The 23303-nt window shown below is 45.6% G+C and overlaps 1 protein-coding gene across 10 annotated transcripts in view; it reads left to right on the forward strand.

Moving 5' to 3' along the window:
- Positions 1–23303, forward strand: part of LOC119442733 (protein AF-10-like) — a 48062-nt gene that overhangs the window by 23101 nt on the left and 1658 nt on the right. For 5 of the 10 annotated variants that reach the window (XM_037707725.2, XM_037707726.2, XM_049662347.1 and 2 more), the window contains 7 exons: positions 1530–1604; positions 2230–2312; positions 6187–6261; positions 8148–8262; positions 9368–9456; positions 11504–11766; positions 17029–17124. In XM_037707725.2, the coding sequence (XP_037563653.1) occupies positions 1530–1604; positions 2230–2312; positions 6187–6261; positions 8148–8262; positions 9368–9456; positions 11504–11766; positions 17029–17124 (796 nt within the window). The remainder of the gene's footprint in view (positions 1–1529; positions 1605–2229; positions 2313–6186; positions 6262–8147; positions 8263–9367; positions 9457–11503; positions 11767–17028; positions 17125–23303) is intronic. The other 5 variants (XM_049662348.1, XM_049662349.1, XM_049662352.1 and 2 more) reach the window with 1 other exon arrangement.

A 23303-nucleotide genomic window follows, 5' to 3' on the forward strand; every position in this document is an offset into this window, starting at 1 on the left:
GACGAAACAAAAGCAAATCCCTGCCTTTGGTGGATATATATCGCGATGAGCATATTAGAAAGCCTGTAGAATGCCCCGAACAACTTTGTCTGCTAACACAGCAGTCAGTACGATTTCATGACAAGGGGCAATGTTTGTAAACATTTAATATAAAGTAACCCTCCCAAATTGTGGGAGAAAATGGCCCATTTCATGCTGTGTGCACTCTCGAAGCGATAGCACGTGATCCAACTTTCACCTCAAAAGTGATGGTGGCACTGGTGCATCCAATGGGGGATTGTGCCCCCAATACCAAAGAGGGCACTCTTAAAGGGCCCCTCACCAGGTTTGGCCATTTCAAACGGACAAGCGCAACACATACTTCACACTATCATGTCTGCAAAGTATTGCAGCACTGCACGGCACTAATAACAGCTGCAATTTCAAACGAAATCGCTACATGTCCTGCCTTTGGAGAGAGCGCCACTAGCAGCGAGAGAAGTGGAGGTAACACGGAGAAACGCCCCGACATAAATAGCAGTCCTAGCAACGTCACTCACAATGACACATTTTTTCGGCGAATCGTCTAATGCGGAACATGCAACGCCGCCGCCAGAATTGCGTCGCTCAGCAAAAGAAAGGAAGAGGAGGGGAAAAATGGTGGGGGGCTCATTACATGAACCTGACCCAATACCTTGGCTCCAGTCACGGTGTAAGAAATATAGGTGTTGACACTCGACGCCCGCTGCAGTGGAGAGCGCGGACAGATCGTATTCGCTGTAGCCACAACCCGTCGGCCCCTGAGCCGCAGCGCCCCCCCACGCAGCTGCGGCCGGCATATGTGCACGGAGTAAAATGAACAGGAGCGCTAATTACACTATAGGCGTCAGCGCATGAGCAGAGCAGACGACAAAATGGGTAGGCAGGCAGGCGCCGTTCTGTATCAACTGTAGCAACGACAGAAAGACAGACAGACCCGAGCTTTCTTTTTTTTTTTTTTTTTTTGGCCTGACCACGGCTGTGGCACATGCGCCGGCTGCAGCTGCATGGGGGGGCGCTGCGACTCAGGGGCTGATGGGGCGTGGCTACAGCGAACACGATCTGTCCATGCCATTGGGCGGAGTGTCATCACCTGAAGTATATTTCTTACACCGTGGCTCCGATATAGGAGAAGGCGGGAAAAGAATGCTGCTCGCGGAGGCTACTGGAGGCAGAGAGAGAGTGTATCTCTGTTGGCTGTCATTCTCACCTCCTGGCAGTATGGTAACAGGGCATTGCATTTCTTCTATTTTCTCCAGTAATAAACCGATTTAAATACTAATTCTTTAGGTAAAATAACTATTTCGGTAAATAACCTATTTTATAACTACCAGTTAAAATTTGCAATTGGGCCTGGTGAGGGGCACATTATAGTGAGGGGAGGCTTGGTAAGCTCAAAAAGGTGCAAAATGGAAAAATGATTGATGGTGTCGCTCCGGAGTTCCTCTACCAGCTCTCTGTGACGCCATGGATGTTGGGAGTGACTCCACAAGCTCCATTAATTGTTTCAGTAAAGGAGGACTGCGTTGCATTATGAAAGAACCAAAGACACGGCCTGTCAAGTGCCAAGAACCTTTCCACTGCTGGTATGGCCCAAATACTTTGAGAAAAATACTTCAAAATCTGTGAAAACACATTGATGTGCCGGAGTTAACGTTTCGGAAGGAAATTTATAGAAAGGAAGTTTGGTCTTTATGTTTAAAAGTAATAATCAGCCCTTTTCCGAAAAATAAATAATAATGAAGTGGGGTTGAGAAAGAATATTTTATCACTCTAAAATGATTTAGCATTGCCTTTTAGTGACTTGTTGTCATTGGCAACTGTGTCCTCGCAAGAATGCTTGACTCCACTTAAGCTGCATCTAAGGGACCTTGGGAATCTGTCCAGCTCGTAATATTGTTTTAACAGGAGCATGCTGCATCTTTAACAATGTAAATGAAGGGTCCCCAGACGGTTAAGCTTTTCAGAAGACGCAGCCCAACAGAGTTATCCTAGAGGAAGTCTACTGCAGCAAAATATTGTGTAGCTGCAGCTGATGGTGAATTCTATCGGTGACATTGGTGCCATAACACAGTCAGCCTAATGAGAATTGTGTGTTGCTAGCCTCCTCTTTGAAATATGGGATAGAGCCACGAGAATACTCTTGGTAAAAAGAAAAAAAAAAAAAACATAGACAGTGACTGTGTAGTACAAAGTGTCTGTGGTCCACAGGGAGCTGAGCCTGGGTGGTGAAGAAGGTAGCCGTCCTGCGTCTGCCGACTCCGTGCTTACGCAGCCTGCCCGCCTTGAGTCGGGTAAGTTCCAGCTGTGTCCATGGGCACCTGCATTTGCCGATTGTAGGTTTTCTGGGGTCGCCATGTTTTTGTGGTTGCTGTGTCACAATTCTACAAGTTGGTCTCGGTCTCTTTTTTCTTTTGTGTGTGTGTTTTCTTTTTATGTGCTCTTTCAGCAAATTCCTGTCTGTTGCTCTCCATTTTTTCTCATTTTACTTTCTTTTTTTTTTCTTGCTACCAAGTTTGAAGTGTGTAGCCCTATTTTAAATGTACTTCTGACGCCTTTTGTTATGTTGCCAAACAACCTTAGTCTTCTCTAATGAGCAATGGCCTTAGTGTGTGAGACAACACACCTCCTTCCCCGAACAGTAGTTTCAGGTATTGTGCACCCAAAATTAAGAGATGCAAACTACAGGGCTTACAAAAGAAAGCAGAAAGGAGTACAAAATAATGAAAGCAGGGGGGCGTTGGGCTTTCAGTATTCGAAGACACTTGGATGCACTATTTCTAAAACTTCCTGGGAGTTTATGCCCAGGACATTCTCTGTGCGTTACTTCAGTTAATGTCTGCTTGTCTGCTTACAGTGTAGCAATGAGAATATACAGATTCAGATGCCTTACAATTTTTTTTCTCCTGTTCAACGAAGTCTGGACAAACTTGCAGCTACTGTGCCTTGCGTCGATTTTCCCTCTTGCCATCTGTCATCCTTAAAGTGGCCCTGAAACACCTTTTTAACTAATCACAGAATCACATCACTATTATATTACGTCACCTCACGTATCTCCTGCAGAAAAAAAATTGAATCCTTTAAGCACTAGGGAAGTAGGACGTAGTTATCGGACCGATTGACGGCTTTCTGTCTCCTTTCATTTCCGCTAGCACGCTCGAAGCTACGCAGGGGAAATGGCAAGGGGACACAAGGGAGCAATGCCCTGTTGGCCCCACCCAGAGGTTGAATGTGAGACGGCCTGTGGTGGCACCCGTGGCGGCCGCAGAATCTGTGCTACGCTTTTTATCTCGGAGGCCATATGCAGCAGACACAGCAACGCACAAGTGTTATGTTCATACCGGCAGTGCCATGGTGTAATGGTGTTTCTGTCTTTTTGAGATTGGAGACTAATATGTTTTTCATTTTTTCTACTCAAATGAGCCATAATTATATTACTGAAAATATTCTCGCGATCATGAAATAAGCCAGTGGCTGTTGTGGCTCCAACTGCTTGTGATGATGCTGCAAGCGATATTTCACTGCTTTTGACAGAGACTGTTGCATGCAGTGCAATAATACTTGGCTCACATGTTCACAGGAGCCTCGTTAACAGTTCTGCAACATTTTAACGTGATAGCTTTAAGGGCCTCGTGTTGCAGAAAATCCGGTGTCGGCGTCCGCAGATTTTTGCGTGAGTGAAAATTATGGCACATATTTAGGTATATGTATGTGTCATGCCTTGCTATATGACATGCGGTATATGCGGGTTATGTTGTCTTACATTCTTGACTAAGTTATTCCTCGGAATTTTGAGAATGACAGTCCACAAACAAATGTCATGAAACAAAAACCTACTGGGCAAGCCTTTTATGTTCAATCTTCTTAGACTGAAATATTAAATGTGCGAAACAGTAACAATGGTGCGGCTGTGCGCTACCTCCGGGGTCGGCCCACACAAGAGACCACGTTTCTACCAGAAAGCTCGCCTTCGTGCATAGCGTTCGCTGCCAGCGTTTCCCAGTAAACATTGCGGTTACATAAGCTGCAGTTGCTGGGAAGCGTGAGAAGCAGTCGGGGATTTTTTAATGCTATCGTGTTCTACTCCTAAAGACGAAGTTTAAGCATCCTCCAATTTTTTTTTTTTTTTACTATGTTCAAGTGTTTTAGGGCCCCTTTAAACTTATTCAAATGTAACATCTGCATGTTCTGAGTTCTGTGCTGCAAGCAGACTTTCCTTAATCTTGTTTTTTTTTTTTTCTGTTTGTAGTGCTGTTTGTTTGTTGTACGAGGAAATGTTTGTTATGGGGTGCTCTCACAGGGTGTTCTCAATAAAAAAGAAAAAAATCATGAGCCAGCTCAGCAATCCTTATAGAGGAATAAAGTGTGTTGTAAGGGACAGGTTATCAGGCTGGTGGCCTTTAAATAAGTTGCAAAATGAAGATTGATGGCTAACGCATTTCCTTAGCCTCTGTGAAAAAAAAAAAAAATCAATCATTTTTCTGAATTTTTTTTTTCTTGTGGCCACAGAAACTAAAGTGAAGGTAGGTAAAATTTTCTGCAAAATGTCATGCATTTGCTGTATGGATCCCACATAACACCAGTGCCTAGAAAACTTTGCTAACAAATTTAACATAAGGTATGTATTATGTTGTCAATAAGTTATGTTCATATGGCATCAACAGTATCAAAGAGAAAACATTTGTGGCTCACCATCGGAAATCTCGAAGCAAGTGTAACATTCTTTCTGAAGTCTATGACCGGAAATATAAAAATTGACATAAAGGAATTTTCAGAGGATTGCTTTTAACATGCCTCCTATGCTTTCACATTTGTGCGCTGGAATGAGCATTGAATGCCCGTGTGAGAGGGTGCTCCGAAACATCGGGAAGCAACCCGGGGTCTATGTGGGACCGTGTAGTGGAGGGGATCTGGACCCATCCCGACCACCGGTGATCCTTATAATGCACACCCAGTGCAGTATTACACCCAAGTTTGTTGCATTCCTCCCCCAACGGCATGCGGCTGCTCGCAGCATATCGAACGCACGCAACGTCGTGCTCCGCATAGATAGTTTTTTTTTTTTTTTTTTTTTTTTTTTGGGGGGGGGGGGGGGGGGCGTGATAATTTATTTTGTCACTTTTCGCCACCAATCCTCGAGCCTTGATGCTTATCGCTTGGCTTATCTATCTTATCCCGACTGGCGTTTTCGCAGCGCCGCCTTTTAACGCATTGCGACGGTGGCTGTGTATGCTGATTGACGCGAATTCTTTGTGGAGACCGCACGCGACCTTTCACCATAAAAGCATGCCTAGACAAAATTGGACGAAATTGGAAGGTGCCCGTTGTACACCCGAAAGCCGCACTGCGGCCGTACGTCTTTCCCGATCGCCGGCGTTGATTGCAGATACGGGCAGACTATCGGCAAGTTTCCCGCTACGACTTCCGGCCGGGCAGCATGTTTTCGTCACGACCAAAGGGACCGAAGGTCGCTAAACCTAACCCTTGCTGTTTATTCGTGTCTGTAGGCGAGGGAAAGTTACGGTTTAGTACCGAGTTGATAATACTCGCGGACAGCTTCTGTGGCTATGAGGGGAAAGCTACGGAGGCAAAGCGCGCATCCGTGAGAGCGCTTCTGAAAAGTCCCGCGCTTTAATCCACGCTAGTTCAGGCTGGGGAATAAAAAAAAAAAAAAAAAAAAAACATAAACAACCTGATTTACAACACCTAAATAAGACAAAGCACACCTCTGAGTGTAACGGATTACTTATTTTGCGGCTGTTCCCTTCCGCGTCTGGACAAACGCGAAACCGTCGCCCGTGGAAGCTGCGTCGATTCAGCGTCTGTTCCGAGCAATCGAAAGCACTGTCAAACGCTGCCGGACTACTTGGCGCGGTAACACATGGGCAGCAGCCACGCGCCCGTAGATTTCCTTTCATAGCAGCAGAAAGTTGCCCGCGAGTTTATAGTGGTTCTTCGGAGCGGCTGAACGAACTCGAGAGTACCGGCGGCGACGCGAACGGCGCCAGCTTGGCTCACGGCCGCCATGTTCTTACGACATAGCGCGCGAAATGTGCTTTGTGTAAGGAGTTGTGGTACCGAAGCACATTTTCCTAGTTTCAACATCTGTGGACTGATTTGACCACTTCTTTAATATTTTGTTCCATATTTTATGACTTGATTGTGCAGATGATGCCACATTAGAGTCTAGCAACATTCAAGGCAAGATGCTGCAGCCACCCGAGGACCATGATGACAAAAGTGGTGAGAACATTTTCGGTTTGACCATGCTGCCAAAAGACAGCAGTAGCATAAAGAGCACTCTTGTTTGAGAGTGGGACATACCGTCTAAGTAGGCTTGCGCGATTTTCGAATATTCGATCGAATATTATGCCCTGGAAAGAAAACATCCCAACAAGCGCGCGCGCGTATACCCCGCGGAAATAACTGGATACAACGCCTAGATCTTTGTAAAAACAGTCTCTATTCGCGAGTGCACGAATCGTTCACAGTGTACCTTTGGCCAGCAGCGCTGTTTCCCATCTCTTCGGCGACGCTGGTGGCGGAGAGCATTGCCCTAAAGGTGGTTTCACGGCAGTGCAGGCCGTGCGCGTGGGCTAGACTGAGAACCGCAACAGAGGCGAGCGTGCCAACCAAGTTCTGTGCGCTTGCAGTGAGGAAAGGGTTAAACGCGCGTGTAGATGGAAAGCATCAAGCTCAATTTGCGCAACGCAGCTTAAACTGCCGGTGCCCCGCAGTAAATTTTGCACTTCACAGCATCGTGACGACGATCGAACGCGAAACGCTCCCGCGGCCTCAACCACCACAAAAGTTTAGATCGACTGAAGCACAGCAGTGAGCAGTGAGCCAGTAAACAAATTTTCTGAAAAATGTTGAACTTGCATTTCTGCATGAAAAATATTGGAATAACGGCACTTTGAAAATAAACTGACTCCAGAGATGAACCTGTTCCCTTTTATGCAAGCAAAGAACCAACTTTTTTTTTATATTTCTCAACATCTGGCTCTTATGTCAAAGTTTTATGCAAATCCCACAACTATTTGAAATTATTCAACACTAATTAATATTCACTTTGACTCCGCTTTAAACCTAAAAAAAAATATATATATATATATATATTTGCACAAGCCTGCCTCTAAGGCTTTCAGCTTACTTTTTCTGGTGTTTAGGCATTTCATAACTAATTAGCCTTAAAAAAATGGAGTGATCCAGATTCTATGTTCATGAACATCCTTGAGTAGTCTGCATTGTGGCTGTTCACCTTCGATCACGGTAGCTTATACTTGTGACACATGTGCACAAAAAAATGGCATTAACTGCTTAATGCCTTTAAGTCTAATGCCAAATCACAGTATCCATTGAACCTTCATGTCATTTCATGCCATAGTTTCTCACGACTTATTTGGCTGTCATATGCCTAATCTTGTTCCTAATGTTAGCATTTACAGCCACGCATGAGATACATTTCTTGCGCAGACTGAAATAATTTTACCCAAAATATGTTTATTAATACTTTCAGTGTCATTTCTTAAACTTTTGCCCACTAAATATTTTTTGATATTACAATTGTCAAACAGACTTGTTGCATTCACTGTAACTATTGTCATCACAACGTTTATATAAATGAAATGTGCATGTGTTGCAGCAATTTTGTTTCACTTTGTGTAGAAATCAGAAAATAGTCTGTATTCGATTTGAAGGCATGTTTTTATATTTGTATATGATCCAATTTGTAAATTTCGCTATTTGAACACTCGTAATGATAAGGGAAGGAACTAAAGTATCTATGGGAATCAATTCAACACTGCGAAATAGTTGCAACCGCAAATGTGTTTGTAGATGTTTGGCTTCATGTTACGAGGTCGTCATGCCATATTTCTCCTTTATCTATCACACCCTGTCCTTGTTTGGCCTTAATTTTTCTTTCCTGTTGTACTGCTATAAAGTGCACAACAGCAAATAGATTGCTGTTCTTTTAATTTTCTTTTCTTTGAAATTGTATTGTGCCCCATCGGTACAGATGACATTTGTAATGCGTAGAGCAGGAAAAATACGAAGCAAAAGTTATATACCGATGCCATTTTCAAAGTGTTCTCTCTGCCTTTTTAAAATTTCTTTTTGCACGAAAGGACGGGTATCTGCAACACTACCCCCGGAAGGCTGGGCCTCGACGTGCCAAGTTGGGCCACCTCGTATGACCATGCCTCGGAGTCCTGCTTGGCCCGAATCGGCTGCTGTACCAAGGTCAGTGAGCACACCACCCTCAGCCCTGTGCATTGGTCAGAATGCCGATTCTGTAGTTGGTCACAAAAATGGCACTAGAGGCGAACACTAAATTGCTGCAGAGGTTTAGGTTACCCTTCTAGAGACCTGGTGACATTCGTTTTATGCCAAGAGACATAAAAGAAGAAAAAATTGCTGCTGGAAAGACCCCGCAGTTCTTCTATAATTCAAATAGTGGCAACAATTGGGCTGTTTAAATGGAATCCTACACTGGGCCGGCAGTCTTAGAGGCCTTGCTCGGCCAGGAGCTGCTGCCTGCCTTGAATCGGAGTGTGCCACAGTCCCTCGTACAGTTAGGCATACTGTTTAGCAGGCCAATAGTTCTTCCACATCAAAGCCTGCCATGGGCTCATACAGTGACCACGGAGCAGTATGAGGAAGTAGCAAATGCAACTGGACATTTTTTTTTTTTATAATCCTTGGGTGTTTACAATGTACCCTTTATAAATAGCTCATCTTGCATCAGGGACTTGGTGCCTAGTGGTTGCACCAATCCTGTCCTATATGTTTACATCGTTTTATCACTAACAAAAGCTCTTTCCTTAGTATAAGTGATGCTTTGGGCATCTGGGAAGACTGACCTTGTCATTCTAGCTGGACGTAATATTTTGTATTTCACATTGTTGTGAACTTGCGAGAATGCCTGGTGCATGAAAATGGCACCTGCAACCTGAAGAATTTTGATATTTTTTTCTCCTAAAGTATCCATTTGGCAAAGAAGGCAAGTTCACTTTCGTACTACCGAGTGATATGCGCACAAAATATAAAATATTGAATGGAATCTAAAATATGAATTTTTGGACCCGCGTTGATCTCTCGTGGAATCACCACGTAAGAACTCTGGTGTTGCAATGATGGCAATGATAGCATTATCTGCTTAGCTTCGCAGGTACGGTGATTATGTCGAGGCACAGGGTATTATTATGCTAAGGTGTTTCTTTACTTGTTACTGAGGTGCACTACGGAGATATTCAAATGTTTACTTATGCAAAAATGTTGTGAAAGTTCACGTAAAACAAAGCAGCTCTCGGTGTTACTGACATTGTGTGCGTTTTTGTGTTGCCAGCTTGATGCCGCAGTCCCTGGAGCAGCTGCTTGAACGTCAGTGGGACCAGGGCTCTGGCTTTCTCATGAGGCAGGCCCAGCACTTTGACAGTGAGTGGAATTGCTATGGTTCGCCCAGCTTGATTCTTCTTACTTAACTGTCATCAGCCTATCAGGGCACTTTGCTTGTCCGCTGATGGCTGGTGCTCACGAGCATTGCGAGCGTACGCATAGTTCTGTGGACTCTCCGAACTGTCATTCCAAGAGATCTTGCCATATACAGCTAACACTGTAAGGAACAGAGCTTCAAAGGAGTTGCTGTGGGCCTATCTGGTGCATGCTTGACATTTTAATAAAATGTTAAACCACACACACCACGAAAGAAAAACGAGCAACAGGCAGGTGCTACTCTGAGTCGTTTATTTCACGATGGCAGCATAAATGATATACCAATGGTGCGCATATGTGCAGCTGTACCAATAAAAAATAGAACGCGGGGAAAAGAAAGGGAAAGGTGTGTGTGTGTGTTATGGTGTTACACGCCTTAGGCAGAATTGACCATTCTAAGATGCAGCCCCAGGTTTGCATTGTCCGCTAGTAACCAAAATGTTGTGGCGGAAGACGCTGTGCTCCTTGCAGTAGTTTGAGGCAACAAAATGCGAGTGCGCAGAAGGAGCCAGTATGCGTCTTGCTGAGTTTAGTCGCAACAGACCACACGAAGACCCACCAGAGGAGTGACTGGCAAAATGAAATTTTGTGGTTCAAGAATGCAAAGCTATGTTACAGCATTCAAAGCACCCAAGTCTAAACGTGGTTTCAAAGTGATTTACATCCAATAAGTGTTTCGGCACAGCAAAATCCCTATCTAGTTTGTTCAGTTGGCTGTCACCAGTACTTTATGAATGTACCCTAGGCAGACCTCACTGCTTTTCCTACCAAATCCTTGTCTCTGCAGTCAAATGTCAATACAATTAACACGAATACAATGAAGTAACCTTGAACCATTTTTTACTAATTTACACATGCAACAAGTATTGGATATAATGAAGGTATTTCAGTGTCAGATCTGACTTAGTTATAACTAGGTTTAACTGAAAGAACTGCATGCTTCCTTTTACTGAGATAGCTATTATGAGCTCACTCCACTAGTAGTTGTTTTGATGTCTGCTAGTGTCCATCACTGGAATTCCAGAATTCAGTGCCAGAATTTTATTTTTAAAAGCAGTCGTAGTGCCCCGACAGCAGTTGGACTTTGCACCCACAGAATGCGAGTAAAAAATTTTACCTATCAGCCACTCGGGCAATTCCATAACGAAGAATACTGTGCCAGGCCATCTGAGTGCTCATTAAATGGTCAGAAATATATTGTGCAGGGTATGGACATCACACGAAAGAAGACGGACAACAATGAAGTGCCCCATTGTCTGTCTTCTTCTTCGTGGTATCCATTCTGTGCGCAGCCTGTTTATTTCTGAAAGTCACCAACTAGCCCAACGCCATGTTGTTTTGGCTCAGCAGACCGTGGCTGACGCCATGCTCTGCTGCTTATTTATAAACCAGCACTGAGGTGAAATGGTAACATAAGTGATGCCAGTGGCAAGGAGCGAAAGGCAAGACAGAAAAGCGAAGAATTAGTTGTGTCTCTCCGCTTCTTCGCCATTGGAGCCAAATTACTTTCGCTACCACCACCTACACAAAGATGATTTGGATAAGGATCATCGCTGATTAAGGTGTTGTTCTTATATTTGAAAGGGGATTGCTCGCATGCATCTGAAAATGTTTACTCCTAACTAAGGATGTCCCATGAAAGAGATCAAGACTTAACTGCGCATAATATTTTGCCAGCTGTCTCGTCACTGTTTCTTCAGTGATGTGGAAAGTTGGGCGAGTTGGTGATTAATCATCATACCGTATTGGTGAAGCAGCGAGTGTATAAACAACTGAACGAACACTTCATATAAAGATGAAGTGTTCGTTCTAAAATAAAATAAGTTGCGAGTGCAGCAAGTGTCGTGTATTCTTGTGTCTCTCCACTTACGGTACGATGATCACTGTTTCCTATTATGGGAGATATTGCACCTTTTTTGTTTTGTCATTCAGTGCTTAGCTATTTGTGCATTAGTTACAATGCATGTGTGCTTGCATTTACTTGTTGCAGTTGCATCATTGCTGTCGTGCCTGCATCAGCTGCGCTCGGAGAACATGGAGTTGGAGTCTCGCATCAATGGCCTGCAGGCGCGCAGGGACCAACTGCTGGCTGTCAGCGCACGACTGATGGGTCCCCTCAGAGAAGGAGTTGCGCCCCCCTTAGTCACATCCAGTTCTCCCATGCCCCTCGTGTCCCATGCCTCTGCTGCAGAAGTCAATGCTGCGGCGGCCATGAGTTTTGGCACGAGGGCACATTTGCCCACATCTTCCGTGGTGTGTTAAATTTCTGGCATGACTTTGTGTCCTGTGTTCTGACTGAGTAACCTGTTGTAGATGCATCGTGTAGTTGTTTCAGGTCACATTGCGTGTGTTTGGATTAGCTTAGCCCTTGCCTAGCTATCTGGGGCGCTATGAGGCATGCGGCTGAATCCTCACTCTGCAGTGTTCAAAGGCTACCATGTTGATTCTCATGTTTTAAGCATTGGAAACAATGAAGCGGGTTGATAGCCATTACCCAAATTTGTATAATGTACTATTGCATTCAGTTGAAGCTACAATGTGCAAGCCCATGCCGAAGCACTTTCCTGGTCGAGCTCGTGGTGCTAACGTGCGACACTCTAGAAAGGAAGTGGAGATGGTTTCGCCATTACAGCAATGCGCGCGCATACCCCCGTGCATTGAGAACTTCAGCCTGAACTTTGCTACGAAAACACCACAATGCACTTGGTATAAATGGTAACTTCCGAACTATCTACATAGGTTGCCAAGAAGTTTCGAATTTTCACGACAACTGTGGTCTGTACCGTACATTGGCTTGTTTGTGAGTGTTCAAGACTGCCAGTCACAGTTAAGGGTGAAATATCTCGGGAAGATCGCTGTCATTTTCTTTTACCATCTCTTTGTAGTTATTTGTTCTACTATGGCCAAGATTGGAGGCTACTATGCTACATGTGGCCACAGTGTTATCCAAAAAGAACTTGCCATTCCAAGCCATATGCATATTGAAGGTCTCGGACTCTTATTTAGTCAACTGTCAGAAGTACAGGAGTGATAGAGGGCAATACCGCATTTACATAAGTAAATACAGTACTGCTAAGCACGCTTGCATAGCCAGTGCCATTTTGTTTGCAAAAAACCAAAGCGCCAAAAGCAATTGAGGTACGAAAAACACTTCATAACCACCATATTGTTGTGCTCATTACAAGCGAATCGGCCGCATTACCATCGACCTGTACTGACATATTGGAAGCAAATATTACTAATATTGAATTATTTTGAAGACATTGATACAACAGCCAGGAACTTACGAATCTAAAAAAACAAGGTCCTTGCAAAAATCGAAGGAGTGTCATTTCTATAAGGAAGAATTTTTTTTTTTCAAGGTGCTGTTATTGAGATATTTTAATGTGAAAATGCATGTACAGCATTATTTACAACGCCAGCATACATGTTTCGCATGTTTTAAGCATTGGAAACAATGAAGCGGGTTGATAGCCATTACCCAAATTTGTATCCAAGTCCTGGTTTGCTGTGCTGCCAGTCGTCAATTGTTTTATAAACTTTAGCTCAGTGTGGTAGTTCAGCCTACTCGAAATTTCATGTTTGCTTGTTGCACGGCTCAGTGTGTGTAGCACATGGTCGTGATGCCACAAATGGTCGTGATGCCACAAATGGCCACCTTGTCAGTTGCAACCTGAATTGTCGCCTGTGGACCTGAATACCGCGTTTAATGCCTTCAGTCTTGCACGTTATCTCACACCCAATCACTGATGAGTGGCAAATTTGGGTCTGTTTGCCACCCGCCACCCTGGAGGCCAATTTTCGTCACGGCTGCACTGCCTTTGTTGTTGTTAGGCCTCAACAGACAGTGCTGCTTCGCCAGGTGTTGGCAACCAAAGTAGCGGTTTGGTGCTGAGTCAATGCAGGTCTTCTTTCAGCAGCTACAGTTAAACCTGCTTATAACGAACCTCCATATAACGAATTCCTGGATATAACGAAGTTTTCTATTCCCCGCCGTTACTCCATAGAAGCACATGTATTTGAGACCTCTCCGTAACGAAGTGGCAGCAGGAGACCCCCTCGATATAACGAATTTTCCCCTCCGACAACCTAGAGATTTTGCCCCAAATTTTGTCATTTTTGTGCGAGCAGCAACCGGAAGCACCTTCTCCCCCGCGACGGAATGCAAAGCGAGCGCACGTGTGCGAGGCGGGCCTGCATCCCTTGACCCGGCGATCTTGCCGCCGCGGGCGTGACCTTTCCCTCTCCCTTCATTCAAACCTGATCCTGCCGCTTGCTGCAGCTGGCCTAGCCCGCCAAGCCGGCACTCTCTCCTTTTTCAGTTGATGTTGCCGACACGCTGGTACACGCTGTGACACATCACACTCGATGAGCGCGGACATGCGCTATCAAACGCTGGCGGCGTGTGGAAGCGCCGCTGGAGAAGCGAGCGAAGTGACCTTCGTGCTGTTGTCTATCAGCTTCAACGCAAACTGAGCGCCGAGAACACACAGCACGCACAAAGCTACGAGCCGCCGACGTACCTACACAAGTTTGTATGGGTGTTCTGTGCCTTCACTGCTAGACTCTGCCCCAACGTAGATCGCTTTCAAGATACGGCGCGCCTGCCGCGCAGTACACAGTTGATGCCAGAGTACAGTACAACGCCGCCCCGCTATCCCTCCCCCCTCGCTCCCTCGCCGGTGCCTCGAGCGCAACGGAAGAAGGCGTGCTTCCTCCCTGCTTTTCTTGCGTGCGCTGAGATTTAGACGCGGTTGTCGGCTCCCCTCGCACGTTTTCACTCGCACATACAGCATACGGCAGCGCGGCGACTGCGTTATCGTCCTTGGACTTTATACGGAAAATCTAAGAGCCAAAACCAATTTTAGGGCCACAACGCGTCATAGACACCATCTTTATATAGCAAATACGGATCTCAGGGGCCATACTTTTGCTGGCGGAAACCAAAAATACGTCATAGTTGTCAGCCCCGGCACTTTGGGCGGCCCATGCCATCGTCAAGCCACCAAGCCAAGCGACATGAAAAGTCAAAATGGCCGCTCGGGCCGGCGCGGGGTGGCAGTTCGCAACGTATGATGCGGGAACAGTCCCACAGTTGCGACGCAACAGCGGGGTTACCAATGCATTGGGTTCTATGGGAGCTGTGCCGGGACCGGTTGAAAAGGACGTAACAGCGGGGTTCTACTGTAACTTTATACGGTGCTACGACGCCATCGTGACGCTCACTCTTCGTTTCTGATGCCTCGCGATTGTGCGAAACAACACACGTTCACGCATCCCGGTACCTGGTGTGACATTCCAAGGATGAGTGCTTCGCCGAAAACGGAAAACGGGTGCGCGTTACAATTGAGGGCGCGTTAGAATCAAGTAAATACGGTAAGCGTTTCTTTTTCGAATTTTCGGGCCGAACCTGCATATAACGAAATCCTCTTTATAACGAAGTTTGTCGGGAATTTGTCAATTTCGTTATATCCAGGTTTAACTGTATATGGCTCTTAGAAAGCTGAGAAGCCACCATGGCAACGAAAGCGAGAGTATGGAGGTAAATGTGAATGGGCACCTCACGGCCATCGTTGTCTTTCTTTTTTTTTTGACATCGTGCGGGTGTATTATGTCCAAAAAGTCTAGCAAAATGGTGTGCGGGGTTGCGAGTAATCGAGCAAGTCTGAAAAATCTGTTAGTGACTCTAAACAATTTTTTCGTATTTGGCTTGCCTTGACCATGCCCCATGTCTTGGTCAATGTCAATGACACATGTCATGGACAATGCGATCTGCTCACCGAAGCTGTAGGGTGCACATATTTTAAAATTAATATTTGTTATTGCGATAGCAAATATATGGACACTTCAAAGCGGATTTCTGCCGTCGGCGTCGCCGTCGCTGTGAGGTTCCGTATGACGTCAACGGCAATGAAATCGTCGCCGGATGCTGTATGTGCAAGTGAAAGGGTGCGAGGGACACGCACTTTCACAGGAGTGAACGCACGGCGGAGAGCAAACGCGCGTTCTGCGCCTTGCTCCCTGAAGGGCTGCTGAATTAAGCGTCTCTTTCCTCCTTTACAATCGCCATATATATATATATAGAGCAAACGCGACTTCTTCCGACATGCAAAAGGCCGTGGGGAGACGGGAGGGAGGGGAGGCGACGTTTAGCTGCGGCACCAAATGCGTATTTATATAAAAACGTTGCGAGGCGAGAAGGTGGTAAAGACTTCCGACGCTGCTCGACGAGTGTTCCGTTCTCATCTTGTTGAAAACCGCCGAGCCACCCCCAGAGGCACCGGCAACATTCACCAATGCCGAGCGCATTCGGTGCGAACGCGGGCAAAACGTCGACAGCATCAACAACAGTTCTGCGCGTATCTGGTGCTGCTGCATGTTGGAAGTTTTTACAGCTGATAAAAATACTATCCTTACTCCGTATACCTCTACTAATTTGCTATCGCAATTGATGCTTCGCCTTTCGGGTGAAACTGCGACATTTTCACTTCTAATACTTCTAATGTTTTGAACCCGAAACTCAAAGCGACTATTGAATAGCATAATATTAGATTGAAATTATTGAGTTTTTGCACAAGCCTAGTAATGATGCTTTGAGTACCACGCACAGTGCATGCATGGTGCATACTCTGCGGCTTGGTGTGTGTTCAAGTCAGCCTGTGATGTGCAGCGAGAACAAAAATCCACGTGCCACCAACTTGGACTTATGGCGCTTGAGGTGATGGTCACAGAATGGTCTACCACGCCTTAGGCTGTTATTGAAAAGTGGGTCCGTATTTTTGGTCGATTACTTTCGCGATATTTTGCGAACGCTTAAGTGTCTGTACATGGGTGACAGCGTTACTGGCACTCCGATAAGCCAGTGTGCTTGGCACTGTGCCAAGAGGGCTGTTGCTCATAGATGTGATGCATACTGCACAAGTGACATGAAAGTGCCCTCAAAAGTGATTGTCCAAAAATACAGCCCTTTCTTCAAGCATGTTGGTTTCAGTACCACCCAATACGTATCACGTGCAGATTCTGCATTGCCGTGCAATAATTTGCTAGGGCGAGTGCCATCAACGCAGTACGATATTGCTAACCGATGTGTGCAGCGCATTTTGTGCTTTCAGCAATGCGGCTATGGGCCATGATATTGTAGTGATGCCTCTTCCAATCCGTGGTCAGAGCGACACTTTGCCTGCATTACCAGTGAGACCAGCTAGCCACGAACAGTGGATAAGTGTGGCACAGAATTGTGCGGAAGTCATTACTACAAGATCGTGGCCCTAGATAGCCTCGAGCAAGGCAAACCAAAGGAGGCTAACAGAAATTTGACAGTAAACATTCATTTTGCTCTGCATTCCCCGTCACTGCTGTCTCATCTCGCAACAATGAAATTATCGCGAAAGTGATTACTTTTGCTTTCCTTGACGATTTCTTTGTTGCAGGGTTCGCCTGCATGTGTTGCAGGGTTCACCTGTATGTGTGACTTGTGTCTGTTGGTGCTCACATCTTGCTGTGTGAAATGTGCAGGGCTCTTCAATGGAGAAGCACACTGGTGTGCCACTGGGCTTCCCCCTTGGCTTTCCCTCTTCGGTTCAGCCATCCAATGACCACCAGCCACACCAGGCAAGTTCATTAGAACTGCTCAAGCTGCACAAGCTATGCCCAATGAAAGCTGAAAGGAACACTAAAGGAAAATACAGTAAAAGCTCGATGGTACGAATCTCACGGGGTCACGAAAAATATTCGTATTAGCCGAAATTCGTATCATCGAAACACAATTAAAACTACTGTCGAATTTCGATAATTCGAACTCGAAGGGGCCCGAAAATTTGTTCGAATTAAAAGGACGTATTTTTGAAGTATTCGTGCACCATAGCACGATGCACGAACGGTGCGAGTCGTGAAATATCGCGGCGCGCAAGCGCATAGCAAGCGCGGGCCACGAAACTGCCCACGCCGGCTAACGGTCGCTTCCCGATAACGACAGAAAACGAAGCTTCAGGGAGCGAGCGGGCGGCGCCGGCACACGGGTGCGCGCGGAGACCGTCGAAGGTGAGGGAGGAGGGCGGCAGGGAAGCGGATTTGGCCGCATCAACGCCGCCGCTTCGGTGGCTCTCCTCGCCCTCCCTCTCAAAGCCCTTGTAGCTCTCTCACCTTCGACTCCGTGCGCACATCTCCGTGCGCGCCCGCCGCCGTGCTGGCGCCAGCTTATTTTAGCCGCCCCCTGAAGTTTCGTTTTCTGCCGTTATCGGGAAGCGAGCGTTTGCGGGCGTGGCAGTTTCGTTGGCCCGACTGTGCCTCCGCCGCTGCTTCCCTCTGCGCTGCTGCCGCAGCGTGCAAGGTCAACATGTGACTAGAAAATAGAGAAGGGTTTACTGCCATTTTATCCGCGTGGCTGAGACGTCGGCACTAGTGTGTGCTAGAATACGGTTGTCTAGAACACTCTAGTCGGCACGTACACGCTTGTTCCGGCGCGATGCAGAAACGGCGACCTTGCAATTTGAGAGAGGGGGAAATTTCCGCTGTGGGTTGTTGTTTTTTTTTTTTTTTTTTTCCCCTCGTTCCTTCGTGCGCGGCATTGAGGGGTCTCTCCTGAGCTTTTGCTCTATGGCGGTGTCGGAGCAATGCCGGTCGGAGGCGCCGCCGCGTGATTTGGCGCGCTACTAAGAGCATTGTCGGTGCGCGGTATGTTCGAAATAAGCGTGTTTGAATTCGCTTGCTTCGCGTTGACGTTGAACGAAAGCACGTTTTTCATGATAGTCTCGCTGTGCAACAATTGTGCTCAGTGTTGACGTTGCGAGGCCTAGCTCCTTAGCCAACTTCGTCCGCTTCCTCTTGGGATCCTCATCGACCTTTCGAAGAATGTCTAATTTCTCTTTAAAGGAGAGTGCTTTCCGCTTGCGAGACATAGCTCGCTACGACTAGGCAAAATGGCGCAAACACGAAGAACGCGGCCCGAAGCACAGCAGCCACTCCATCTGACGGCTCGCAGAAAAGGAGGAAAAGTACAAAAGCACCAAAAGCGCCACCGCCTCAAAGTCTTCGCGCCCAGTCGCGGAGTCCGCGCTGTCCGGCGCCGCGCCTCCGCACCAAAAGAGAAGGAGAGAAAGCGCGTGACTGCGCGCTGTTCTCTTTTGCGGCTGTCGGTGGGGCGGCATTTATTCGTATCAACTGACGCAGGCTGAAAATCGATTCGTAACAACCGTTCTCTAGCACGTTGCAAAGTAATGGGGCTCGGCCGGGACCACCGAAAAATTCGTATCATCCGGAAATTCGTATTAGCCGTGATCGTATCATCGAGCTTTTACTGTATAACACACTAAGCTAGATTGTGTGATTGCACTTTGAGAATGGTAAACAAGTGACTTTCACCACAATTAGAGGCCCAGTATACCATAGGACATGGGTTCTCAAAGTGGGTTCCGCAGACCCCTCCTTGGGGTTCTGCGAGCCACTGATAAATTTTCCCTGGTTCCGCGCTCGTCAAGTGGTATAAGACGGTGAACACGTGGTGCGCTCTGTCCATAGAATAGAACCTCCATTACCCATGCCTGAGTGTCAAAAAGCACATCGCAGTGCGTAAGAGAAATGCGCGAACTGCGCAATAAATATGCCAGCAGCTTGTAGCCACCCAGCTTCCAAAAACGGAGCTTGCCTAAGCTGTTGCGCTTGAATCTCGGAGGTCGTAACTTACCACCATGCACATTTTTCCAGTTTGTAGATAAGTGCCGATAGCGTGTGTGCTGACATATACTTTGGAGGATTAAAAAACTAAATGCGCGGAGCCGTGCAACACAGTTGGTTCTAGTACGGTAGCTGGGCGAGCACAGAGCACTGCAAAAGCACCATGCAAAAAGAAAATATGGCGCTAGTGTACAACCGAAACGAAGTGGCGGAGTCCGCTTCGCCATGGTTATCAGCGAAAATCGTACGTGATACGTGACTGACAGTAATGCCTGAACGCTTCGTGCCTAATTGTGCCCTTAAAGCCTTTATTCTTGCGTTGACCGCAGTAGTTGCAGCAAACAGTAGTTTCGTTTTGACTCGGAGTGTGGCTTTGTCACTCTAGCGTGGTGCACTAGCGCGGCACGGCTCGCGCAGCCAGGCACGCGCAAGAGGAAGAGGTCAGTGGAGAAGTGCGATAGTGAGCTGTGGCTTGTGCACAGGTGCGTAGCTAAGCGCGGCAGTGAGAAAAACCAGTGTTGCCTGACACGGGGACGCGGGAGTTTTGAACTGCCGTGGCGAACGGGTGCCGAACCCCGCGAAAAGCGATCTACTTGGCGTGCCACGGTCGGGTATTTTTTGGTTTCGGAGATGAATTTAGTTCTTTATATCCATTGGCAGAGCAATTTCACTTCGTTAAAACAAGATTTTAAATACATGGATCTCTGTGGGGATTTCAAGGGGAATTTCATTTACTTCGTTATATCCATTATTTCGTTATATCCCATTTCGTTTTAATGAGGTTCGAGTGTAGTCGCGCTTCAATTGCACGACCATAATTGATGTCGCTGCTGATTGACTTGGAACCATATTTCAGCGTCGCCTTTGCGACCATGTGAATTGACATTGGCTGCTCTGCGAAGGAAGTCGCGAGCCTTCGCTGCTGCGAGCACTAATCAGTCATGAGATGTCGAGAATTGCAGCTTCCGCACTGCTTTGTGCAAAATAAACAGGATTTGCTGACTCATTCAATAAATGAAAGTGTGTTGACGTAGTAAACATGTATGTTTTCTTGATACCCTCGATAATTCGACATTCGGTTAATTGGGACATTATTTTGTTACTGTCTCGTGAAATCCGAATTAACAAGGTTTTACTTTACTCAAAGTAGAGTCGGCACTAATTGTAAGACCTCTTGCGATGAAATGTTATAAGTGTCCCCGTGCGATAAACACTGAAAGCTGTCATTATTTCTCAACATATGCCTTGGTTGCGATGCTGTCTTGACTTGGTGCATAACGATTGCACCCAGTTTGGACCAGGTAAGTTGCATGCCCAACACCACTGTTGGCCCCAGACATGTGCGCTACGCCTAGCCTCCCTAAACAGGTGGGGGGGGAGGGCACTTCTTTGGCACTTCATGGAGCTCAGTAGGGTTCCCTGGGACCAGCATGCTTGAGAACCCCTGCCGTAGGACAACATAACCTCGTTATAACAATGTCACTTGAAGTTATATCCAATATGCATTTTGTACTGCTCTGTCAAGCTGCAACCACTTACTTGCCTTGTTGAAGCCATGCAACACTGCTGTGTTGATGAAGTGGTTATCGTTTCCAAAGAGTTAGTTCAGTTAGTCATCAGCAGAAGGAATGTGGAATATGAGGCAAGATCTATGTAGACATTAGTATACAGAGATCAATACACATGGAGACGTTTGTGTTACTGGTACTTTTGTGCCACTGTAACAATGTTTTAAAGTGTGTCCCTAAGTGTTATTTTTTATGAACAAGTTGAATAGTGCTAAATAAGACAAAGGACATATGGAAACAAGCACACAAGACTTAAAGACAATTTTCAGTGCTGTTTTCTTCAAGATTAATAGTGTTGTGACAGACTGTCACACGTGCCTTGTATGAATCAGCATGAGTGCATTGATTTCACTGTTTATTGCTACATAAAGCAGAACCGCGTTGATACGTTTTTCAAGGGACCGTGAAAAAAAAAATCTAGGAGCTGGAAAATGTAACTGTGGGGAAGGCCACCAATCGCTACACCTATGTCAAACAGCTCTGAATGGCTGCCAGTACAATTATTAGACATCTCAGCGCTCGTACTGTGACCGAGGACGGTGTGTGCACGCGTGTATAATTAAGGGACATGTGAATGTTTTGCGACAGTGGCCCCTTTCAACTCTTAATCCATTAAGGCCCAAGAAAAATCTACCAAAAACATTTTGTTGATTTTTTGTGTCATATGATATTTTAACACTGTAAACACATTGTGAAACTTTCATGAGGGGCACTTTATTCTTTGAAACGCTACGATAGTCTACTTTATAAAGTACGCTGGATCTTCGTGGGAGCAAAACCTGATATAGGTCACCAAATGTGTATGCTATGTTTTGTAGCTGCAATACATCACAATGTATTGCAGCGAAGAGTCAAATAAAACTTTGCGCAAGCCCGCTCAACCTTCAGCTAGCTAAATTACCAATTTAGTGGGAAATATAGTTTTCTGGGAGGTATTTTTACTATTGAAGTGTGTAGCATGACTTCATCAAGTAACGGGGACAGACTTTAGTGTTGCTTTCAGAGGCGCGCGTGATGAAAATTTATTATTGATGCACATCTAGATATTATAATTTAAGAAAGAATGCCGACATTCAAGACTAAAATATTCAGCGTTTGGTTAGTGATATTTGAAATATTCAACAAACTGGTGGCATCTCCTCCAATGACAGTCGGTTCTTGCATTACAATCCTGTTGTATGATTTGCTCGGCGATATTTTCGATAGAAATTCCTGACCTTTCAAGAGATGGGGTCCACAGCTGGTTCCCCAATGTGGGTTGCTCTACTTCCATTGCATTACTAATCTCGATTGGCTGAGGAATATAGATCGTCTGTGTGGCTTTCTGTTTCCTCCCACCTATATCGTAATTTGTAATAAAATCCTGCATAAAGTATCTGTCTTTTTAAATAATGATAGGATACCTAAATGGTTCTTTATTTAGCTAAATTTACTGTAACTGCTCGCAATTTTATTGACTGAGAAGATGAGAGTGTCGTCATCTTCGTCACCAGTAAGAAAGGGACAAGGAGGAAAACTAGCAATGTTGATGTAATCCCTAATATATTTTTTACTTGCAACGGTCTGTGAAGTTCTTGTAGTCAGCAAAAAATATTTTGTCATAATACAGGTTAAAAAAAACCCATTGTGTGTGCTTCGAGAACAAGCACACCCCTCTAGCATACACATAGGCCCAGTGTACTTTACAAAGTACACCTATATTTATTTTCGTGCGCCACCATAAATATGTATTGTATATGGAATGTCATGCATTCGTGGTTTACGCAATTCTTTTAGATAAAACTTCCACAGAAAGCTCTGCTTTGTGAATCATAGGATATGCATGATAAAAAATAAAGATACAGCAGCACCTGTTATGTTAAGCACTTCTCCAAGTTTGGCGATGAACAGATCAAATACATCACGGAGCTGACAAAAAACTACAATGTGGTCGTCTTGGCAGGACCCTTCTTAGCAAAATGGTGTACTACGGAATACAGTATGTTTCTTCTTTAATTATGTAAAAATTAAAATGATACTGTACTTTAAAAAGTACACTGGGCCTTAATGGGTTAACCCATCATAAGCTATAACCCTAGCTATAACCCTATAAGCTTGACCACATTATTTTGTTTATGCTTCACCGCATAACATGACTCCATTGCGGCAAAGCTGACCTAATAGAACAGCAGATTATGCTGTTAACCCATCATAAGCTATAACCCTAGCTATAACCCTATAAGCTTGACCACATTATTTTGTTTATGCTTCACCGCATAACATGACTCCATTGCGGCAAAGCTGACCTAATAGAACAGCAGATTATGCTACGCATATAAGACCCTTGCCAGCTCCGAAATAAATGCAACTCTGCACTCAGTGGATCTGGCCCCATGTGCATGGTTCCCCGTAGGCCTTAACTGATGCACGTTTCGCTTCGGGTGCTTCGCCTACTGCTCTGTGCACATATGCAGCGCCTGGCTTGTGCAACTTTGGTAGCTTACTGAGGTCGCTTACTGCAAGCTTTGGTAACTTACTGTATCACAAAGTCCAGTTGCTAATTGCAACGCA

This window comes from Dermacentor silvarum, chromosome 2 (assembly GCF_013339745.2).
Source record: "Dermacentor silvarum isolate Dsil-2018 chromosome 2, BIME_Dsil_1.4, whole genome shotgun sequence".
Classification (NCBI taxonomy): Eukaryota; Metazoa; Arthropoda; class Arachnida; order Ixodida; family Ixodidae; genus Dermacentor; species Dermacentor silvarum.